Below are 24,573 nucleotides of genomic sequence, written 5' to 3' on the forward strand. Positions count from 1 at the left end.
ACTCCTACCTCAAAACGACGCTATAGAGCACTGCACACCAGAACAACTAGACACAAGAACAGTTTTTCCGAAGGCCATCACTCTGCTAAACAAATAATTCCCTCAACACTGTCAGACTATTTACTGAATCTGCACTACTATTAATCGTTTCATAGTTCCCATCACCAATCTCTTTCCACTTATGACTGTATGACTATAACTTGTTGCTGGCAATCCTTATGATTTATATTGATATATTGATCATCAATTGTGTTGTAAATGTTGTACCTTGATAAACGTATCTTTTCTTTTATGTACACTGAGAGCATATGCACCAAGACAAATTCCTTGTGTGTCCAATCACACTTGGCCAATAAAATTCTATTCTATTCTATTCTATTCTATTCTATTCTATTCTATTCTATTCTATTCTATTCTATTCTATTCATATAGACAAAATTCTATTAGGATCGGAGGGTGGGGGAAAGTGATCACAAAAATTTACAATTTCCTCTTAAAATACAAAATGGAAGATGAAACAGTAAAAGAAACAATGATCTGTTGGGCAAAAAACTTCCTGCATAATATAGAATCAAAAAGATAGAACAAATTGTGTGATAGAAATTATAAATTAATAATGGCAGTAGCTTATAAAGAAAATTTGTATAAAATGTTTCATAGATGGCATTTGGCACCAGTGAGATTGACCAAAATGTTCCCAAATTTACCACCAAATTGTTGGAGATGTGGGTACAAGCTAGGCACATACTACATATGTGGTGGATGTGCCCCAAGATAAAAAAAATTTGGCAAAAAATTAAAAATTGGCTAGAGGGAATTACCCAACTAGAAATGGAATTTAAACCGGAACTTTATTTATTAGGAATAATTAACCCAAAAATAGAGAAATCCTTGCAATACCTAATACATTATATATTAACGGCAGCAAGGATCGCTGTTGCATATGGATGGAAACAAAACAATGTTCCAGTAGAGGAAATAATCCAAAAAATCTTAACAGTGTGCAGAAATGGACAAGATGACACTAGAAATTAAGGAAAGGGAAGAGTCGGAATATTACAAAGTGTGGAATAAATTATATGATTGGTTAGAAAAAAAAAATCAAAATAATAAGTTGGAATGTTAACCTAATTAAGTTAAAATAAGAAAGTATAAACCATTGAATTGTGTAAACTGGATAAGGACGGATTGGTAAATAGATACCAATGTAAACATAGCATGCAGAGGATCGATTGAAGAAGAACAGAGAATATATATGTTGATATGGCAAGCTGTAAAATAATATATGATGTAATGTTATATCTGTTATGTGTTTTTAATGTGTTTTTGGTTTTTGTTGTATTTTTATTTTGTTTTTAAAAGTCAAAAGTTTAATAAAAAATATTTTTAAAAAAATCTATAGACATGGCAGGTCAGAGGTTAGAATGCAGTACTTGAAGCTAACTGCCCACAGCCAGTAGCTTGATCCTGACCGGCTCATTGTTGATTCAGCCTTTCATCCTTTTGAGGTTGAAATGAGGACCCAGATTCCTGGGGACAATATGCTGACTTTGTAAACTGCTCGGACAGTGCTGTAAAGCATTGTGGAGTGGTATATAAGATTAAAGTGGAATTGCTATTGTTATATACTTTCTCCTAAGTGTGGATCCTTGTATGAGAAGTAAGATGACAATTCTGAGCAAAGGTCTTTCCACACTCCATGCATTTATATGTTTTCTGCCCTGTGTGGATCATCTTATGAGAAGTAAGAGCTCTGCTTTTAGTAAACATCTTTCCACACTCCATGCATTTAAATAGTTTCTCTTCTGAATGGATCTTTTTATGGGAAGCAAGATAACTGGATTGAGCGAAGGTCTTTCCACACTCCAAGCATTTATACGGCTTGTCCCCTGTGTGGATCATCTTATGGGAATTAAGATTACCTCTTCGAGGAAAGGTCTTTCCACACTCCATGCATTTATATGGTTTCTCCCCTGTGTGGATCACCTTATGGGAAGTAAGAGCACTGCTCTTAGTAAACGTCTTTCCACACTCCATGCATTTATATGGTTTCTCTTCTGAATGGATCTTTTTATGGGAAGCAAGATAACTGCCTTGAGCAAAGGTCTTTCCACACTCCAAGCATTTATACGGCTTCTCCCCTGTGTGGATCACTTTATGGGAAATAAGATGACCTCTTTGAAGAAAGGTCTTCCCACACTCCATACATTTATAGGGCTTCTCCCCTGTATGGATCTTTTTATGAGAAGCAAGATAATTGCGTTGAGCAAAGGTCTTTCCACACTCCATGCATTTGTACGGCTTCGCCCCTGTGTGGATCATCATATGGGAAATAAAATGACCTCTTCGAGGAAAGGTCTTTCCACACTCCATACATTTATACGGCTGCTCCCCTGTGTGGATCTTTTTATGAGAAGCAAGATAGCTGCGTTGAGCAAACGTCTTTCCACACTCCATGCATTTGTATGGCTTCTCCCCTGTGTGGACCATCTTATGGGAAATAAGATGACTTCTTCGAGGAAAGGTCTTTCCACACTCCATGCATTTATATGGCTTCTCCCCTGTGTGGAGCATCTTATGGGATTTAAGATTACTTCTTTGAGCAAAGGTCTTTCCACATTCCATGCATTTAAATGGCTTTTCCCCTGTGTGGATCATTTTATGAGAAGTAAGAGCACTGCGTTTCGCAAAGGTCTTTCCACACTCCATGCATTTACACGGCTTCTCCCCTGTGTGGATCATCTTATGGGATTTAAGATTACCTCTTTGAGCAAAGGTCTTTCCACACTCCATGCATTTAAATGGCTTTTCCCCTGTGTGGATCATTTTATGAGAAGTAAGAGCACTGCGTTGCGCAAAGGTCTTTCCACACTCCATGCATTTATATGGTTTCTCTCCTGTGTGGATCGTTTTGTGGTTTCTAAGTCCATTGCTATGAATAAAGGTTTTCCCACATTCCATGCATTTATATGGTTTCTCTTCCGCTGCTTGGAGGGTCTGGGCTGTGTGGGCTACAGGTGCTTCTGAACACCGTTTCTCTACAGTTTGAATCCTTTCATGGGAAGTAAGATTCCTGCTTGTTCTAAAATGTTTTCCAGATTCCAAACATTTATAAGTATCCTTTTTTGTGTGAATCACTTTTTGAGATGTAAGGAAGTTATTTCCAAGAGAAAGAATGAATGTACCATTGTAATTTTGTCCGTTTTGTCTTATAGCATCTTCCCCTTTGTTTTGTGTTACATGGCGTTTGTTTACATGTAATTTATCTTTGATCAGCTGCACATTTTCCCCAATACATTTTTTCTTTATTTTCTCTTGCTGGGCATCAACGGAAGATGAGCTATCCTGATTCCAATTATTTGACTGGTTTCTCTCATGGCTTTCTAATTCCATTTGAATTCCAAAGTTCTCCATTCCATCTTTAGCATTGATCACTTGGAACAGTCCACAGGAATCTTGATTCTCCTGACCATTATTACCTTCAAAGGAAAAGAGAAATGAAAATGATAACACAGTTAGAGTAAAAGATCAAAATGTATAAAGTCAACGAATATTCTTCTGAATTTCTCAAAACTTCCATTATGTTGTATTCTGTATTCTTACAGTGGTGTGATGTAGACATGATGATTTCTATATTGATGAGTCATAAAAACTTTGAAAATATCTACAAAATATCTTTCTTTACAATCTATATATATAAAAGCAAAAACCACTCATGCATCATCACAGAACCTTAATCTCCAGAACCTTAAAGCCTACAAACTTGAAATTTGCCACGTATGTTCCTCTTGGCTTCCAGGTGCTCACTAAGAAAGGATTTTTCGAAATGACCATCAGAGCATTAATATTTCCTATATTATTATAACATGCTCTGATACTAATTAGACGTCCTACTCCCCCTCCCAACTTGAAAATAACTCTGGAGAGAATGGGATTGCACAGGACAGGCTTTTGTGGGGCAAGCCTCATGAAGACAACTGGCTAGAAAGCCTGAGGGAGAGAAGGGGAGAGGAGAGGATCTACGGGGCCAAGCCTGAGGGAGAGAAGGGGAGAAGAGAGGATCTATGGGGCAAGTCTGAGGGAGAGAAGGGGATAGAGAGGAGAGGCTTCTGTGGGGCTAGCCTGAGGGAGAGAAAGGGAGAGGAGAAGCCAATCGTAACTACTCATTAATTTTCAGACTCTTAAGTGTCATTCAAAGTCAGATTTCATTTTGGGAGGTTTCAGAGGACAAATGACAACACATTCCTCTCACATGACCTCCAGGGGACACATAAAAGCACTTAACGTCAAATAGGTTTTATCAATGGTTAGAGATAAGAGGTAGAAATTAGATGAAGAAAGAGCACGGTTATGTATAAATTAAGCATTAATGTTGTTTATAAGTATGCTAATATAATCAATAGGATTACAAATAAACTAACATAATTATAAATATGGTTAGAATCATTCTGTTGTACTACTACTATTGCTATCAATATGTATGTTACGATTTCTTTTCTTTTTTCTTTTGTAAAAGGTATGCCCGGACAATACACTATATTCAAAATGTTTATATATATATTAAAAAAAACTTGACTGAAAAAAACCACACCCCATTCTTTTCAGCCTCTTAAGTTCAAATAGAAATGGAAAAATACAGATAAGATATGGCACAGAAAGAATCTAAGCAAAGAAACATTGCCTCTTTCCTTCCTTGGAGTAGGAGAAGGCCCGATTGTTTCCTTCTCCCTTCCAGGAAATAATATCAGATTAGTGATTTTTTTAGTAAAAGGATAACTATAATCTGTATTCTTGAACGCTCGGATTGGGGACTAGAAAACTCTTACCCAGAGAGACCACGTTCCTATGATTTTCCAGCATGACTTCCGAATGCAGCACTTTTTGGTCAGAATCCAGCCGAGACCATTCCTCCTCAGAGAAATACACAGCCACCTCCTCGAAGGACACAAGACTCTCCTGAACACGGAAAAAAGAACCAAATAGGAGGATTTGCAATATCTGTTCATCTTCATCAAAGATTTAGACAGGAGGATTGAAGGGGAACTCATCAAATTTGCAGACAAGAACTATTTGACAGGAATATCAACACTCCAGAAGATAAGCTAAAGAGGTAGAAGGATCGACAGATTGGGTCCCAGCTAACAGTAGAAAGTGCAACAGGTATCTTGGATATTAAATGATACATATCACAACAGCAGCGAGAATAATATATGCACAAAATTGGAAAAATAACAATATACCAACAGAAGAAAATTTGATAAGAAAAGTTTGAGAGTGTGCAGAGATGGATAATCTTACAAAAGAAATACAAGATAAGGAGCCAACTGAATACTACATGGTATGGGATAAATGGTATGAATGGTTAGAGGAGTGGTATAAAGGGTAAGGAAAGATAAAATGAGGAAGATACAAGAGTTTGAACATAGTAACGAACATGTAGAAATAGAATTGACACAGAATGTATGATTGTAATTTAGTACATTAATATATTCATATGTATAAATAAATATTAGAACCACATGTATAGATAGTAAATTGAAGTAAGGGAGAAAAATAGATATATAAGAAATGAATGCAGATGTGGAAATGTAAAGAAAAAAAATGTAAAAATTTCTTTTGTTTAAAAAAACTGTTCAATAAAAATTATTTTTTTAAAAAAGAATGGTTGCTGGAATTGGGTATCCGTAGTTTAATGAAAAGAAGAACTAGGGGTGACATGGTAGCAGTGTTGCAAGATCTAAGGGGCTGCCACAAAGAAGAGGAGGCCAACTTATTCTCTAAAGCACCTGAAGGTGGGACAAGAAGCCGTGGATGAAAACTAATCAAGGAGAGAACCAACCTACAACTAAAGAGAAATTTCCTAATAGTGAGAACAATTAATTAGTGGAATGACTTGCCTTTAGAAGTTGTGGATGCTTCAACACTGGAGGTGTTTAAGAAGAAATTGGACAGCCATTTATCTGAAATGTTATAGGGCTTTCTGTCAGATCGCCCCCCTGAAAACTCTTGTCTCTCGAGGAGCGCTTGCTGAAGCGGCGCAGCAAACTTCGGCCGGGCTCGAGAGATGAGAGCTTGCAGGGAGGCGATCTGGCATCCGCAATGGAGAACAAAATCCAGCTGCTCCCTGGACCAGTCACCATTTACCATTCCAAATCCCAAGTGGCAGGAGACGAGGGCTGCTTTGTGCCACTGGCTGGCGCAAATATACCAATGCAGAATGCTGATGCTGCGGAAGTTTAAGTAATGCTTCGCTCCCGCACTTCTTCTGGCCCTTGTTGGTACTTCGCGCACCTCGGTCTCTCAGGAAGATGCTTGACTTTCTCTCAGCCCCAAGACTGGCCCATGTTATGAGAGAGAAAGAGGATCAGAGAGAATCAGAGAGAGAACAAAAGAGAGAATCAGAATGAGACAGTGAGAGAAACTGAAAGAGACAGAATGAGAGAGAGACAGAATGAAAGAATCAGAGAGAGAATCAAAATGAGAGAGAGTGTGGGGGAGAGAAAGAGAGATGAGAGAGAGAAAGAGTGGGAGAGAGGGGAGAGAGAGAGAAAAAGAGAGATGAGAGAGAGAATGAGTGGGAGAGAGAAAGAGAGAGGAGAAAAGAGAGAGAAAGAGAGAGAGAGAGAGAGAAAGAGGATCAGAGAGAATCAGAGAGAGAACAAAAGAGAGAATCAGAATGAGACAGTGAGAGAAACTGAAAGAGACAGAATGAGAGAGAGACAGAATGAAAGAATCAGAGAGAGAATCAAAATGAGAGAGAGTGTGGGGGAGAGAAAGAGAGATGAGAGAGAGAAAGAGTGGGAGAGAGGGGAGAGAGAGAGAAAAAGAGAGATGAGAGAGAGAATGAGTGGGAGAGAGAAAGAGAGAGGAGAAAAGAGAACGAGAAAGTGGGAGAGATACAGAGAGAGAGAGAGGGAGAGTGCCTGAAGGACCGTATCCCATCACTGGGAGTCCAGGTGCTTCAGCAAGCGGCATGCTGCATTTCTATTAGTGGTCCGAGGGATTTAAAATTATGAACTTGGTGGCCCTTGAGGTCCAAAAAGTTGGGGACCCCTGGACTAAAAAACCTCTAAGATCCCTACCAACTCTGAATAACTCTGTTATTCTGCTCCATTGTTCCCAAATTCCCAAAGCAAAGATATGCACTAACTTAAATGGCTGTGCTTCACACAAGTCCTATTTTTAGGTGAGAAAAAGGACAATTTTGAAAGATTTTTTGACTGAAGAAAGAGTTGGGGCAGGTTTTATCAAGTTGATTGATTCAGTGCTTTTCAGTAAAGTAATCCCACCTCTGGATCAACTGATTTATCGCTCTATCATTTATTGATCTAGTAGTCTGAGCCAATGGCTGAATGAGAGAAAACAAAGAAGAGAAAATTCTCTGTGGTCATTTCTCAGTCTTTGCAAAGTGGGAATGTTTGAGCTCCTGATCCAGGCACAAATCAGAGGATTGGAAATTATTTTGTATCCAAAGTACTGCGATTAGATGCGCTACGTGGCCATTCTCTTTGGATTTTAAAATTCTGCTTTATTTTTTAATATGATTTGCTTATTTTTTAAATGACTGGTCATGAACAAGGCATTTTAAAAACGGCAATATGGCAATGTGATTATTTAGTTATTTTTCATTAGCCTTGCAGAATTCCAAAGTCAAAGAATGAGAAAAAGAATGGGTTTCTAGCAGTCACTGCTACAGTGATACATTTATTCCTATTAGTTGAAGGATCCATTAAAAATTACTTCTTCTAAATTCATAGCTGGAGGAGTACCTAGCAGAACTAGTTAACCAGTGGTCTTTAAAAACATTTCCTAAACAGAATCTGAGGGTAGAAATGACAAACCATTGTGTCCCCTAATAGTCTACAGTGGAAGCTATGCTGGCTGACAGCAACTTGAACCTGCTATGATGCTTTCCATGTCTCACACAGGATCACAAAAATAATTCAGTCCAAAAAGGGTGGGGAATAGAAGGAGAAAGAACTCTGCACACCTGCTTCACATCCTGAAGGAAAGGAGAAAACAAGTCTAATAATTTTTCCCTTTCTTACTTGATTTGGAGGTTGAATCACAGTTTGAGTTCCATCATATAAACCAGAAAACTTCATTCTTTGTTTCTCTGTAATGATAATTTCAAAATGCATATTTAACAAAATAAGAGGAGTTATTTTACAGAAGAGAAGAAGGTAAGATAGATGGGATCTCTCTGGATAATGAGACAGGATTAGGGATCTCCTGATTACCTCCTGAGGTGTCCTGACTTTGATCTTCCCAAGGGATCCTCCTGAAAAATAGCTCCTGAGGGGGATTTGATGGATTTGTCTTTCTCTCAGGATCTCTGATCTCCACAGTGCAGCACTTCAAATAGGAGGAAGGAAAAAAGAAGCAGAATTAATGTACATCACATGAACCAAAGTGGATTCATATTTGGAACACAACCTCAAAGCCCCCAATATTAATCAGGTTGAGTGAGAAAACAATGGAATAATGTCCTACAAGAATTGGTGGGACATTGCCACATATTATGAATGTCAGAGAAGTTTGGGAAGGTGGGAAGAAGAATTCAAACACATTCTCTATTCCATTTTGATCTCCCTAAAGTATCTCACCTGCTGCTTCTGCTCCTCCACCTGGCTCAGGAGGAAGCCTTCAGCCAGGGCCACCGCCTGGGAACTGGTCTCTGCTCCACACTCTCGCACCCAGCCCTCCATCTCTGGGGGCAGGAGAGCCAGGAGCTGCTCCAGAACAACTAAATCCAGCATCTGGGCTTTGGTGTGTTTTTCTGGTCTCAGCCATCGCCTACAAAAGTCATGGAGTCGGCTGCAAAGTCCTCGGGGACCCTCAGCCTCCCGGTATTGGAGACTCCTGAAGTTCCAGGGCTGAACTTCTGAAGGGAGGATGGTTTCCTCCTCCAGGATCTTCTGCCCAGTCCTTGTCCAGAGCTTCCCAGACTGAGCAGCTGAAGGGTCTTTTCCGGCTCCCTCCTTTCCCAAAGGTTGTGTCTCCATCCTTTCTCTCTCCTGCAGAGCAACTCCAAATGGCTCCAAGGACTCCTTTGGGTCTCCAGATGCCTCTCCTTCACAGGACCATTTCTGGTGCCTCAGGACTCTGAGCCCTCCAAGTGATTCCGCTCTTTTGTTTCCTCCAAGAAAAACTTTTGCCTTGCAAAGATTTCAAATGGCTTTGAATTTCTGTATCTGAGATGAAAAAAAAATAAACACCAAGAATTAGAAAGTAGAATTTAGACACTGAGCAACCTTCACCCAACCTGCCTGGAGCCCCAAGCGGCTCATTCCAGCGCAGGGCCGAGGTGCCCCCCAGCAGGACCGGGACGGAGGCAGCTAGAGAGGCCGCCCCGCTTCTCTCCCCCTCCGGAGACAGGATGGGGCCCTCGGGGATCCTGGTGCGAATCCTGCCTCCTCCTCGCCCGGCTTTTCTCCTCTCCTGCTGGACCTCCGCAAGGCCGACCCTCCCCTCCCCCCACACGGGCTCTTCCTCTGACACAAGGCGGGAAGGAAGCCACGGATACCCGCCGCTTTCATAGCATCCCCGCTTCCCACTACATAGAGAGGGCGGCTGGGGAGCATGGGACCCGGGGTTGAAGCCGGAGGACCGCCGGGCGCTGGTCTCTCCCTCCTCCGCCTCTCTTTGCCCGGGAAGAGCCCCCAACTCACCCGGGGCACGTCTGGATGTTCCCCCGTCAGATTCTCCCGCAGCCTCTCCGCCTCATGAGAAACCCCAGGCGTAAAGGAAAGCAACTGCGGCGTCCTAGAGCGTCAAACGTTTGTGAGGTCACTTCCGCCTCCTATACAAAGCCAGCTTTCGCTTTCGCCTTCCAGTGACCCAATGTCCCCAGAGTTCCTAGAGTTCCCCCTAGTGGATTTTCCGTGAATTTACAAGACTCCCTGAGAAAGACGAGCGCATCTGAGGGAAGGGCAGGGATGATGGGCATGGGAGTAGGAGAAAAAGCCCCTCTCAATGCTTCCCTGCCGGAAGAAAAACTTTTGTGGTTTCCAGATAGGGCACTTTCTCCCTCTCCCTCTCTTTTCCTTTCTAGGAATCATCTGTGGAGAGGGTGCTTCTGAAAACCGTTGGCCCCTGCAGGTGCAGTCACCGCCTCCTGTGCTGGTCATGCCCCTCCCCCACGCTCCACTGATAGAATAGAATAGAATAGAATATTTTTATTTATAGACCGCCCTTCTCCCGAAGGACTTAGGGCGGTGTACAGCCAAGAATAAAATACAGAAAGAAAACAGCAATACAAAACTAAAAACAACCCTTAAAAAATCTATTTGACATGGCTACTTATAGATAAAATATTACCCTCTAAAATTTACAAAAAATTTAAAACCCATAAAATCAATGTGATAATTTAAAATTTAAGCGAGTCCAGCAAGACAAAATAAGTATAATAAAAGGGCCGTGGTGGCTCAGGCTGTAAGAAGCCTGTTATTAAAACACAGCAGCCTGCAATTACTGCAGGTTCAAGCCCCACCAGGCCCAAGGTTGACTCAGCCTTCCATCCTTTATAAGGTAGGTAAAATGAGGACCCAGATTGTTGGGGGGGCAATAAGTTGACTTTGTAAATATATACAAATAGAATGAGACTATTGCCTTACACAATGTAAGCCGCCCTGAGTCTTCGGAGAAGGGCGGGATATAAATGTAAATAAAAATAATTTTTTTTAAAAAAAGTAGGTTTTAAGTTCGCGGCGGAAGGTCCTAAGGTCAGGTATTTGTCGGAGTCCAGAAGCTTGCTCCATATAGACCCCTCAGAGAATCTTAAATCCAGCCGACATTGCTTGGCTGACGGCACCCTGAGGAGCCCCTCTCTGTGAGAGCACACCGGTCGTTGGGAGATAGATGTTGGCAGTAGACGGTCCCGTAGGTATCTCGGTCCTAAGCCATGATGATGCTCTGAACTCATGCTCTGGCTTATTTTTCAGGTAGTCTTATTTTGAGGAAAATATAGTAGTAAACACAATTAATTAAGTTACCTTTATCCTTTTTTCTAGCCCCTGGCACACCATAATAAGATAAATATAAGATCCTAATGTTAGAAAAATTTATTTTGCCCATGCATTTTCTCAGCTTCTGTTCATTCTGGCCCCTTGTTCCAAAGACCAATTGTTCAACCTGAAGCTTTTTGCACACAATCTACATTGACATCTGTCCATCATAAAAGGTCTTGGACCGAAAAAGGTTCCCTGCTTCTGTATTCATACTGGTTGACTCAGATCTTAATCTGACACAGCAGACACAAGTTGGATGGAGGATCCTTGGTGCCCTCTGAGGTTGGTTGGTACACTGATGATGTTCCCTAGTTTAGGTAATGAAATGTCTGCAACAAAACAATTAAGCTCAGAGAGCACCAAGGACCCCTTGTTTCAATCATGAGCTACACATTTTTTCCTATATTGGCAGGTTGATTATTTTTGGTGTCTTCATATCCCAGAGAAAGTAACCATTCACATTTCTGCGTGTTTCATCAGAAAGGACTGAAGTAGTTTTCTGAAGCAATTAATTTCACGTTAGTTTGACCCCAATGATTTTCAAAGATCTTCCTGCTTGATTGATCGTTTTGCAATGTTAGCACAGTGACTGGAGTGGTTTTCATTCCAATTCTCTAGAGTATCCCTAATTTGGGACAAGGAAGGAAAGGAGGGAGCGGAGGGGGGGAAGGAAGGGAGGGAATCAGAACTATCATTAATTCAGTGCCATTGTAATGTCAAATGGTTACGTAATAAATAAATTATTGTAAATCAAGGAATGAGTTAGCCAGTAGGCTGGCTTGCTAGGGGAACTTAATATGCATCCGTATTTCTCTACCGCTGCTTTCCCTTCGTAAAACTACTTGCTTCAATGCTCCATGTGTGGACAAAGGTCGGAAGAGACAAAAAGGTATGCACATTTCTAGAACACTAGAACTATTCTGAGTTAAAGCAGCACTGTTGTGACCCAGGTTCCTGGACCCGGACTCCTGGACTCGGATGATTCAGAAAGTGAGGGAGAAGACCTGGCAAACCCTGCTTCTCTTGAGCCCTTTCCCTCCCTGGCACCCACTCAAAGGGAGGAGGAGGGGCCTGCAAGACCTGATTCCCTGGAGCCTTCTTCTGATTTGGCAACGCCCCAAGAACAGTTTTGGAGTGATGCAAGGCTGCACAGGCGTGACCGGCGTGCGCAGCAGAAGCAGCGTTGGGATAAAGCCAAGTCATAATTGTCATGCAGTGACATCTGCAGAGACTATAAATAGGAGGCAGGACTTCCTGGTTTTTTGTCTTGGACAAAGCAATGAATTGGCGCGGGCAAACTGTATCAATGGAGGGAAGAATATATTCGTGAGTAATTCTGGCCTTATTTCCTCGTTATCTCCAGAAACTTGGCAGGCCCGTGGGTAGACGTGGCCAGGACATATATCTATGTAAATAAAAGGAGAAAAGAAGGCCTCTGACTGACTCTTTGCTGGGAGTATTGGGGGAAGGGAAACAGAACAAGCACTTTTTTCACACAACTGTCTGAACGTTTCCATGGCACTGAAAAAATGATACCTGCAAAATGAGTAAACAGTGCGATCAGGCAGCTGTGAAGGCAAACAAGATTCTGGGATGCCTCATCAGATGTACCACCATCAATGAAAAGGTCCTAAAGCGGTACATAGGGCTTTAGTCAGTCTCCAATTTGAATACTGTGTCCAGTTCTGTAGATCTCACTTTAAAAAGGGTTTGATAAGATTGTGGACGTTCACAAATGGGCAACGCGAGGAAGGTTAAGGCCACCACAAAATTAGGAGAAAGAGCCCATGATTGCATTTTCTTATTCAGCTGTCAACCCTGAAATGAACCTGGCCAAAAGTATCGTGGAGGCTTCGGGGATGCCACACCAACGGTGGGAGGGGGAAATAGTTAGATGGGGTTTTGCAGCCAAAACAATAAAGTTTTCCTTGAGAACCAAGGGCATTCTTACAGGTGGCTGGCCAGAGGAGGAGCAAGTAACCAGGAAACCGGGCAAGACATGGATTGGACAGGGTGACCAGTGACTTGTGGGGGTGGGGGGTTACTTTTAACCAGGTGAAATCTGTGGGAAAATTCAATCAGCTTCCATCAGTTGTGCCAATATAAAGTATGCAATAAACTGTACTTTGAGGAAGCTGCTGGCCTCGAAGTTCCGTTTTCAATGGGTGAATCCTTTGGAACGCTGACATCAGCATCACTATAACCCCGTTCTCCTTATGGTTTTGTTTCTCATTTATTACTTGCATTATTACTTGCAGGTTTTGACAATATAAAGCAAAGTAAGAAAAGATGAAACAATAGTAAGGGTTTGAGGACTAATGCATTTCTGACTGCCACTCTGCTCTAGTGGATATACCCATCAGAGGGAGTTTTTTGAAACGATTGGGGAATCTCCACTTAAATATCGGCAGCCACACATCACTTTCAGGCCAAATGGTAACCTTCATCTCCACCGATGCTCATATTTGCTTTCAAACCTCCAACTTAGGAAAAAAGGATGGAGGATAACAGAACTTACTTCCAGGTTGCTTCTCTCCTTCATTAGTTCACATGCATTGTTTCTTGTCCTGCCCTCTGGTGCTTTGGAAAATAAATTGACCCCCTCCTCTTTCTGGCAGGCCCTCAAGTACTGGAACACTGCTATCATGCCACTCCCAATTCTACTTTTCTCTAGTCTAGCAAACCCAAATCCTGCAACAGTTCTTCATCTGATTTTGATTCTATGCCTCTAATGCTTATATGACCAAGGATTGTATTTGATTTTTTGGCTGCTGCCGCACACAGGTGACTCATATTTAAGTGATCATCCATTCGGACTCCCAAGGTCACTCTCACAGTTACTGTTGAGCCAGGTTTTATGTAATCTGTTTTCTCCCACCAAGGTATAAAATCTTACATTTCTCCACATTAAATTTCACTTTTTTTGGATTCTAGCTTGTCTCATTTGGATCAGAAAGGCAGAATATGTAGAAGAAGGATGAGAAGGGCAGGAAGGATTAAGGAAGGGAGTGGCGGCCAAGCAGGCCTGATTGAGCATAATCTGAGTATAGGATCGATTGTTGGATAAGTGATTGTACTGTACACTGGTTAAATTGTGGGAATTATTATGGAAAATAAAAAAAATTTGCCTGGAAAAAAAAAGAAAGGCAGAATATGCATACACATAAAAATCTATAGATATGGTGGGTCAGAGGTTAGAATGCAGAACTACAACATAATTGCTCACAGCCAGGAGTTTGATCCTGACCAGCTCATGGTTCATTCAACCTTTAATCTTTCTCAGGTCGGTAAAATAAGGACCAGATTCCTGGGGACAATATGCTGACTTTGTAAACTGCTCAAAGACTGCTATGAAGCTTTGTGGACTGGTATGTAAGTCTAAAGTAGAATTGCTATTGCTATATATTTTCTCCTGAATGTGGATCCTTTTATGAGAAGATAGACGACGATTCTGAGCAAAGCTCTTTCCACATTCCATGCATTTAAATGGTTTCTCTTCTGAGTGGGTCTTTTTATGGGAAGCAAGATAACGGCGTTGAGCAAAGGTCTTTCCACACTCCATGCATTTATATGGCTTCTCCTCTGTGTGGATCATTTTATGGGTAATAAGTCTATCTCTTTGAGCAAAGGTTTTTCCACACTCCATGCATTTATATGGCTTCTCCCCTGTGTGGGTCATCTTATGGGTTATAAGATTACCTCTTTGAGCAAAGGTCTTTCCACACTCCATGCATTTATATGGCTTCTCCCCTGTGTGGATGATCTTATGGGTAATAAGATTACCTCTTTGAGCAAAGGTCTTTCCACATTCCATGCATTTATATGGCTTCTCTCCTGTGTGGATCCTCTTATGGGAAATAAAATCACATCTTCGAGCAAAGGTCTTTCCACACTCCATGCATTTAAATGGCTTCTCCTCTGTGTGGATCATTTTATGGGTAATAAGTCTATCTCTTTGAGCAAAGGTTTTTCCATACTCCATGCATTTATATGGCTTCTCCTCTGTGTGGGTCATCTTATGGGTTATAAGATTACTTCTTTGAGCAAAGGTCTTTCCACACTCCATGCATTTATACGGCTTCTCTCCTGTGTGGATGATCTTATGGGTAATAAGATTACCTCTTTGAGCAAAGGTCTTTCCACACTCCATGCATTTATATGGCTTCTCCCCTGTGTGGATGATCTTATGGGTAATAAGATTACCTCTTTGAGCAAAGGTCTTTCCACATTCCATGCATTTATATGGCTTCTCTCCTGTGTGGATCCTCTTATGGGAAATAAAATCACATCTTCGAGCAAAGGTCTTTCCACACTCCATGCATTTAAATGACTTTTCCCCCGTGTGGATTTTCTTATGGGAAATAAAATCACCTCTTCGAGCAAAGGTTTTTTCACAATCCATGCATTTATACGGCTTCTCCCCTGTGTGGATCATCTTATGGCAAATAAGATGACCTCTTCGAGCAAAGGTTTTGCCACACTCCATGCATTTAAATGGTTTTTCCCCTGTGTGGATCTTTTTGTGCATAGTAAGTCTATTGTTCAGAGCAAAGCTCTTTCCACACTCCATGCATTTATATGGTTTCTCTCCTGTGTGGATCGTTTTGTGGTTTCTAAGTCCTATGCTATGAATAAAGGTTTTCCCACACTCCATGCATTTATATGGTTTCTCTCCTGCTGCTTGGAGGGACTGGGCTGCCTGGGCTACAGGGGCTTCTGAACACTGTTTCTCCCCAGTGTGAATCCTTTCATGGGAAGTAAATTGCCCGCTCGTTCTAAAATGTATTCCAGATTCCAAACATGTATAAAGATCCTTTTTTGTGTGAACTGCTTTTTGAGACATAAGGAAGCTATTGCCAAGACAAAGAATGGATGTCTCACTGTAATTTTGTCTGTTGTGTCTTATAGCATCTTCTCCTTTGTTTTGGGTTAATTGGTGTTTGTTCACATGTACTTTATCTTTGATTAGCTTTTTCCTTCTTTTCTCTTGTTGGGCAAGAAAGCCTTGCATCAGAGCATCAGTGGAAGATGAGCTATCCTGATTCCAATTATTTGACTGGTTTCTCTCATGGCTTTCGAATTCCATTCGAATTCCAAACTTCTCCGTTCCATCTTTAGCATTGATCACTTGGAACAGTTCACAGGAATCTTGATTCTCCTGCCCATTATTACCTTCAAAGGAAAACAGAAATGAAAATGATAACAAGGTTAGAGAAAAAGATCAAAATGTAGAAAGTCAATAAATTTTCTTCTGAATTTTTTCGAAATTCCATCATGTTGTATTTTGCATGCCTTCCATGCTGTGATATAGACATGATGAGTCCTTCGGGAGATAGGGCGGTATATAAATTCGAATAAATAAATAAATAAATAAATAAATGATTTCTATATTCATGAGTCATGAAAGCTTTGAAAATATCTAGAAAATATCTCTTTCATTACAATTCTCTATATATGCAAATCTCATTCAAAGTCAGTTTTGAGTGAAGGAATAAGCAGGGAAAACCTCCAAGGAGGAATTAGGAGAGAATTTAAGATTTATTGGGGTAAGTTAATTTCAGCAGAGAGCTATTAAGAACTGAAACTTGGGGCAAAATCCTTTGCTTGAAGCCTCCCACTGGCTTGTAAACGCTCTTCATGCAGAGACTGAAAAGGTTGGAAGGCTTCGAGAAAGGCTGTTTCACTGCCCCAAAGTCTCATCGGCTTGCAAGAGCTCTTCGGCCAGATATGGTACAGGCCTCAGTTAGCAGAGTACAGACGCCTAAGGTACTATAGTGTGAGATCACACGAGATCACTGCGGTGAGATTTCGCGCTACTGATCTCACGTGATCTCACTACTTTAGCCCTATATTTTCTGTAAATTCACCAAAGCAAGCAAAGGAACCGCTGGCTCACTACATCATCGCAGGGAAACTCTCGGCAAGGTGGGATGGGGGAATAGGTAGGGCGTATGTTGCAGCATCTCTGATGTCATTTGTAAGTGTGGACGGCCTTAGTGCTGCAACATTCATAGTTTCGGCAGTGGTTCTAAAGTATTGGGGGTTACTGGATGCTTCTGTCCTCAAGGTTTCCTTTATATATAACATTTACCTTTCAAAGCAGATTGAGGTGTGTGTGTGTGTGAGAGAGAGAGAGAGCAAATCAGTGTTTGTCTTTGTCTGTCTACAGATGATCTCAATTTCTCAAAGAATTCCTGTTTCTTTTATTCTTTTGTAAATGGCTTATTTTAAGGAACCTAAAGCTGCTGTTCTAAAGAGGACAGGCAAGTCTTTTTCCCTTGAGGAGGGGTAAGTAAATAGATGCCTTTGAGCAAGTACAGCGTAGAAAGGACAAAGGCAAAATGGACTGCTAAATTGGCCACGCCCAGCCAGTCAGTCATTAGGCAGATCAAACTATAGTCCGGCCTCCCAACAGTCTGAGGGATCGTGAACTGCCCCCACTGTTTAAAAAGTTTGAGGGCCCCTGATGTAAGCAAAGAGACATTGAATCTTTCCTTCCTTGGAGTACAAGAAGGCCAAATCTTTTCCTTCTCCCTCCCAGGAGACGATATTTGATTAGTGATTTTTTAATAAAAAACTAACTATAATCTGTCTTCTTGAACTCTCTGACTGGGGACTAGAAAACTCTTACCCAGAGAGACCACGTTCCTATGGTTTTCCAGCATGACTTCCGAATGCAGCGCTTTTTGGTCAGGATCCAGCTGAGACCATTCCTCCTCAGAGAAATACACAGCCACCTCCTCGAAGGACACAAGACCCTCCTGAACATGGGAAAAAGAAGAGACAGGAGGATTGCAATATCTCTTCATCTTCATCAATGATTTAGACAAGAGAATACAAAGGGAACTTATCAAATTTGCAGACAAGAACTAATTGACAGGAATACCAACACTCCAGAAAATAAGTTGGAGAGATAGAAGGATCGACAGATTGGGCCCCATCTAACAAAACGAGAATCAATGGTGAGAAAAGGTTCTTTATTTAGGAAAGAAAAAATAAATGCACAGGCATAGAATAGGTGATACCTGGCTCAACAGTAGAAAGTGCAACAGGGATCTTGGATACTTAATTATACATATCACAACAGCAGCAAGAATAATATATGCACAAAATTGGAAAAATAATAATATACCAACAGAAGAAAATTTGATAGGAAAAGTTTTAGAGTGCATAGAGATGGATAAACTCACAAAAGAAATAGAAGATAAGGAGGAAACCGAATACTACACGGCATGGGATAAATGGTATGAATGGTTGGAGGAGAGTTATAAAGGGCAAGGAAAGATAAAATGAGGAAGATACAAGAGTCTGAACATAGTAACAAACATGTAGAAATGGAATTGACACAGAATGTATGATTGTAAAGAGACAGAAGGATCGACAGATTGGGTCCCAGCTAACAAAATGAGAATCAATGGTGAGAAATGTAAGATTCTTTATTTAGGACAAAAAACTAAATGCACAGGCATGGAATAGGTGATACCTGGCTCAACAGTAGAAAGTACAATGAGGATCTTGGAGTCCTAGTGGACAAATCACTTAAACATGAGTCAGCAATATGCTACAGTTGTCAAAAAACCTAACTCAATTATAGGCTGCGTTAAGAGAGGGATAGAATCAAGAGCACATGAAGGGTTAGTACCACTTTTTAATGCCTTGGTAAGACAGCACTTGGCATCCAATATTGGTCGCATATTTGGAATATTGCATCCAGTTTTGGTTGCCAGATGTAACAAAGATCTTGAGACTCTAGGAAGTGTGCAGAGAAGAGCAACCAAAATTATTGGGGTCCTGGAGGGTAAAACATAGAAACAACAGTCGATGGAATTGGGTATGTCTAGTTTAATGAAAAGAAGGACTAGGGGTCACATGATAGCAGTGTTGAAAGATCTAAGGGGCTGCCACAAAGAAGAGGGAGTCAAACTATTCTCAAAAGCACCTGAAGGCAGGACAAGTACCTGAAGGCGGGAAAGGAAGCAGTGGATGGAAACTGATCAGAGAAATTTCCTGACAGTGAGAACAATTAATCAGTGGAATGACTTGCCTCTAGAAGTTGTGAATGCTTCAACACTGCAGGTGTTTAAGAGGAAATTGGACAGCCATTTATCTGAAATGTTATAGGGCTTCCTGTTTTGAGCAGGGAGTTGGACTAGAAGACCTCTAAGATCCATACCAACTCTGAATAACTGTTATTCTGCTCCATTGTTCCCAAATTCCTAAAGGAAAGGTATGCACTAGCTTAAATGGTTGTGCTTCCCACAAGTCCTATTTTTAGATGAGAAAATGGACAATTCTCAAATTTTTTTTAATAATAATAATAATAATAATAATAATAATAATAATAATAATAATAATAATAATAATATTTTAATTTGTATACCGCCCTTCTCCCGAAGGACTCAGGGTGGTGCACAGCCAGAATAAAATACAAAAAGAACAACACATACAATACTAAGAACAACCCTTAAAAAATTTATTCAATTGGCCAAATTTAAAATACAATAACACCCTATAAAATTTACAAAAATTTAAAACCCATAAAATCAAATTAAAATTTAAAAAAATCAAGCCAGTCCAGCAAGACGGAATAAATAGGTTTTAAGTTCGCGGCGAAAGGTCCTAAGGTCGGATAGATGTCGAAGTCCAGGAGGAAGTTCGTTCCACAGGGTAGGAGCCACCACAGAGAAGGCCCTCCCGCTGGGGGCCGCCAGTCGACATTGCTTGGCTGACGGCACCCTAAGGAGTCCCTCTCTGTGAGAATGCACTGGAAGCGCACCTTGAAGCGCACCCGGAAGACAACAGGCAGCCAGTGCAGTCTGCGCAGGATAGGTGTTACATGGGAGGTCCAAACTGCTCCCTCAATAACCTGCGCAGCCGCATTCTGGACTAACTGGAGTCTCCGGATGCTCTTCAAGGGGAGCCCCATGTAGAGAGCATTGCAATAGTCCAAGCGAGAGGTAACGAGAACGTGAGTGACCGTGCATAGGGCATCCCGGGCCAGGAAGGGACGCAATTGGCGGATCAGGCGAACCTGATAAAAAGCTCTCCTGGAGACGGTCGTCAAATGGTCTTCAAAGGACAACAGCCCATCCAGGAGCACGCCCAAGATGCGCACCCTTTCCATCGGGGCCAATGACTCGCCCCCAACAGACAGCCGCATCTGCAGCTGACTGTACCGGGGTGCCGGCATCCACAGCCACTCCGTCTTGGAGGGATTAAGCTTGACCCGTATGGCTTCCAGACACTGGGACAGCACTTCGATAGCTTCGTTGGGGTGGCCTGGGTGGAAAAGTACAGCTGCGTGTCATCAGCGTACAGTTGGTATCTCACCCCAAAACCACTGATGATCTCACCCAGCGGCTTCATATAGAAGTTGAACAGGAGGAGCGAGAGAATCGATCCCTGCGGCACCCCACACGAGGCACCTTGGAGTCGATCTCTGCCCCCCTGCCAACACCGTCTGCATCCGGTCAGAGAGGTAGGAGGAGAACCACCGGTAAAAGGTGCCTCCCACTCCCAAACCATCCAACCGGCGCAGCAGGATACCATGGTTGATGGTATCGAAAGCCGCTGAGAGGTCTAATAGGACCAGGGCAGAGGAGTAACCCTTATCCCTGGCCCTCCAGAGATCATCCACCAACGCGACCAAAGCCATCTCAGTACTGTATCCGGGCCGAAAGCCGGACTGGAACGGGTCTAGATAGACAGTTTCATCCAGGTACTGGGGTAGCTGACATGCCACCGCACTCTCTACAACCTTCGCCGTGAAGCGAAGATTGGAGACTGGACGGTAATTTCGTCTGGATTACAGCAATGCTCTCTACATGGGGCTCCCCTTGAAGGGCATCCGGAGGCTTCAGTTAGTTCAGAATGTGGCTGCGCGGGTGATAGAGGGAGCCCCTTGTGGCTCCCATGTGACACCTCTCCTGCGCAGACTGCACTGGCTACCTGTGGCCTTCCGGGTGCGCTTCAAGGTTTTGGTAACTATCTTTAAAGCGCTCCATGGCATAGGGCCGGGCTACTTACGGGACCGCCTGCTGCTACCGAATACCTCTCATCGACCCGTGCGCTCTCACAGAGAGGGACTCCTCAGGGTGCCGTCTGCTAGACAATGTCGTTTGGCGACACCCAGGGGAAGGGCCTTCTCTGTGGGGGCTCCCACCCTCTGGAACGAACTCCCCCTAGGACTTTGTCAACTTCCGGACCTCCGAACCTTCCGCCGCGAGCTTAAAACATATCTATTCATCTGCGCAGGACTGGACTAGATTTTAAATTTATATTGGTTTTAATAGGTTTTATTATTTATATTTTTCTTTTTTAATTATTTGGCTGTGTAGAATAAGTTTTTTAATTGATATTTTATCTTGTATTTATATGTACCTTTTTATTTGCCTGTGAACCGCCCTGAGTCCCTAGGGAGATAGGGCGGTATATAAATACGATAAATAAAATAAAATAAATAAATAAAATTTCCTAAAACAGCTGGGTCCAGGGAAGGCTTCTTAAGGAGAGGTCTCACCACCGCCTCTTTCAAGGCAGCGGGAAAGACCCCCTCCCGCAAAGAAGCATTTGTAATCCCCCGGAGCCAGCCTCGTGTCACCTCCTGTGTGGCCAGCACCAACCAGGAGGGGCACAGGTCCAGTAAACATGTGGTGGCATTCAACCTTCCCAGCAACCTGTCCATGTCCTCGGGAGTCACAGGATCAAAAATATCCCAAACAGCCTCAACAAGACGGGTCTCGACACACTTGCCTGGATCTACCCAATTTTGATCCAATCCGTCCCGAAGCTGAACGATTATATTGTATAGATAACCGTTAAACTCCTCGGCACGCCCTTGTAATGGGTCCTCCCGCCCCTCCTGTTGAAGGAGAGATTTCTTGACTGAAGAAATCTTTGGGGCAGGTTTTATCAAGTTGATTGACTCTGAAGAATTTACAGTGCTTTTCAGTAAGGTAATCCCACTTCTGGATCGACTGATTTATCGCTCTATCATTTATTGATTTAGCAATCTGAGCCAATGGCTGAATGAGAGAAAATAAAGAAGAGAAAATTCTCTGCGAAGGTCATTTCTCAGCCTTTGCAAAGTGGAAATGTTTGATCTCCTAATCCGGGCACAAATCTATGTGGCCATTCTCTTTGGATTTTAAAATTCTACTTTCTTTTTTAATATGATCTGCTTATTTTTTAAATGACTGGTCATGAACAAGGCATTTCAAAAATGGCAATATAGCAATGTGAGTATTTAGTTATTTTTCATTAGCCTTGCAGAATTCCAACTCAAAGAATGAGAAAAAGAACGGGTCTCTAGTAGTCACTACTACAGTGATACATTTATTCCTATTAGTTGAAGGACTTGTTAAAAATTACTTCTTGTAAACTCATAGTTGGAGGAGTACCTAGCAGAACCAGTTAACCTGTGGTCTTTAAAAAAAACATTTCCTAAACAGAATCTGAGGGTAGAAATGACAAACCATTGTGTCCCCGTAAGAGTCTACAGAGGAAGCTATGCTGGTTGACAGCAACTTGAACCTGCTATTAAACTGTCCGTGTCACACAGGATCACAAAAGTAATCAAGTCCAAACAAGGGAGGGAAATAGAAAGAGAACAAACTCACCACACCCACTTGACTTCCCGAAGGAAAGGAGAAAACAAATCTAATAATTTTTCCCTTTCTTACTTGATTTGGAGATTCAACTACTGTTTGAGCTCCATCATAAAAACCAGAGAACTTCATTCTTTGTTTCTCTGTAATGATAAAATAATTTCAAAATGCATATTTAACAAAATAAGAGGTATACTACAGAAGAGAAGAAGGTTAGACAGATGGGATCTTTCTAGGTAATGGAGGATCTTTGATTACTTCCTGAGGCGTTCTGACTCGGATCTTCCCAAAATAGCTTCTGAGGGGGATTTGATGGATTCTTCTTTCCCTCAGGATCTCTAGTCTCCACAGTGCAGCCCTTCAAATAGGAGGAAGAAAAAAATAAGGAGAATTAATGTACATCACACAACATAAAGTGGATTCATATTTGGAACACAACCTCAAAGCCCCCAATATCCATCAGTGTAGTTGAGTGAGAAAACAATGGAACAATGTCCTACAAGAATTTGTGTAATGTCGCCACATATTAAGAATGTCAAAGAAGTTTGGGAAGGAGGGGTGAAGCATTCAAACACATTCTTTATTGCCTTCTGGGCTCCCTAAAGTGTCTCACCTGCAATTCAACGTGCTCCTTTTGCTCCTCTGTCTGGCTCAGGAGGAAGCCTTCAGCCAGGGCCACCGCTTGGGAGCTGGTCTCTGCTCCACACTCCCGCACCCAGCCCTCCATCTCTGGGGGCAGAAGGAACAGAAGCTGCTCCAGAACCACCAGGTCCAGCATCTGGGCTTTGGTGTGCTTTTCTGGTCTCAGCCATTGTCTACAAAAGCTATGGAGTCGGCTGCAAAGTCCTCGGGGACCCTCAGCCTCCCAGTATTGGATGAAATTGCAGGGCTGAACTTCTGATGGGAGGATGGTTTCCTCCTCCAGCATCTTCTGCCCTGTCTTTGTCCAGAGCTTCCCAGGCTGAGCAGCTGAAGGGCCTTTTCCAGTTCCTTCCTTTCGCAAAGGTTGTGTCGCCATCCTTTCTCTGTCCTGCAGAACAACTCTGGGTCTCCAGATGCCTTTTTCTTCACAGGACCATTTCTGGCGCCTCAGGACTGATCCCTCCAAGTTATTCCGCTCTTTTTTTCCTCCAAGACAAAATTTTGGCATGCAAAGATTTCAAATGGCTTCGAGTTTCTGTATCTGAGGTGGGGAAAAAAATAAACAGCAAGAATTAGAAAGTAGAATTCGGCCCCTGAACAACCTTCACCCAACCTACCTGGAGCTCCAAGCTGCTCAACCCAGCGCAGGGCCGAGGTTCCCCAGAACAGGGCCGGGAAGGAGGCAGCTGGAGAGGCCACCCCACTTCTCTCCCCCTCTGGAGACAGACCGGGCTGCAGAGAATTGGGCCCTCGGGGAGCCCGGTGCAAATCCTGTCTCATCCTCGCCTGGCTTCTCTCCTCTCCTGCTGGGCCTCCGCAAGGTCGACCCTCCCCTCCCCACACTCGGTCTCTTCCCAGGATCTCCGCCGCCTTCCCGGCATCCCCGTTTCTTCCGCTTCCCCGTGCAGGGAGAGGGGCGGGCTGGGGAGCATGGGACCAGGAAAGAAACCCCCTCCTCACCCGTGTCACATCTGCCTCTTCTCCCACAGCCTTTCCGTCCTAGAGCGGCAATTGTTTGTGACGTCACTCCCATCGCCTCCTCCTCTGGAGAGGCAGCTGTGACGTTCGTCCTCCCGTGAACCAATCGGGAACCGCCTGACGTTCCCTTCTCTTAGCAGCGGGCTCCCCCTGGTGGATTAGGGGCAAAGTGCCAGGATTGTAGAAAGGGCGGGAAACAGGAGCGCGCCTGAGGAGAAGGGAGAAGGCATGGATGACGGGCACGGAAATAGAAGGAAAGGCCCCTCTTAGTGCCTCCCTGCTTTGTGGTCTCCAGAGGCAGCAATTTCTCCCTGTTCATCTCCTTCCTGTTCAGGAAC

The 24,573-nt window shown here is 42.7% G+C and overlaps 1 protein-coding gene across 1 annotated transcript; it reads right to left on the reverse strand.

The window, feature by feature from the left end:
• Positions 1-129: 129 nt before the first annotated feature.
• Positions 130-23,765, reverse strand: LOC131189481 (zinc finger protein 91-like). Its single transcript, XM_058165565.1, has 11 exons — positions 23,229-23,765; positions 22,874-22,973; positions 22,691-22,758; positions 17,641-17,770; positions 14,277-16,181; positions 9,277-9,722; positions 8,607-9,158; positions 8,241-8,355; positions 8,049-8,116; positions 4,827-4,956; positions 130-3,479 (listed from the first exon to the last, which is right to left on the reverse strand). Exons 1-11 carry the CDS (start codon positions 23,763-23,765, stop codon positions 1,636-1,638), a joined length of 5,895 nt encoding a protein of 1,964 aa, XP_058021548.1. The 3' UTR covers positions 130-1,635.
• Positions 23,766-24,573: the final 808 nt, after the last annotated feature.

This window comes from Ahaetulla prasina, chromosome 2 (assembly GCF_028640845.1).
Source record: "Ahaetulla prasina isolate Xishuangbanna chromosome 2, ASM2864084v1, whole genome shotgun sequence".
Classification (NCBI taxonomy): Eukaryota; Metazoa; Chordata; class Lepidosauria; order Squamata; family Colubridae; genus Ahaetulla; species Ahaetulla prasina.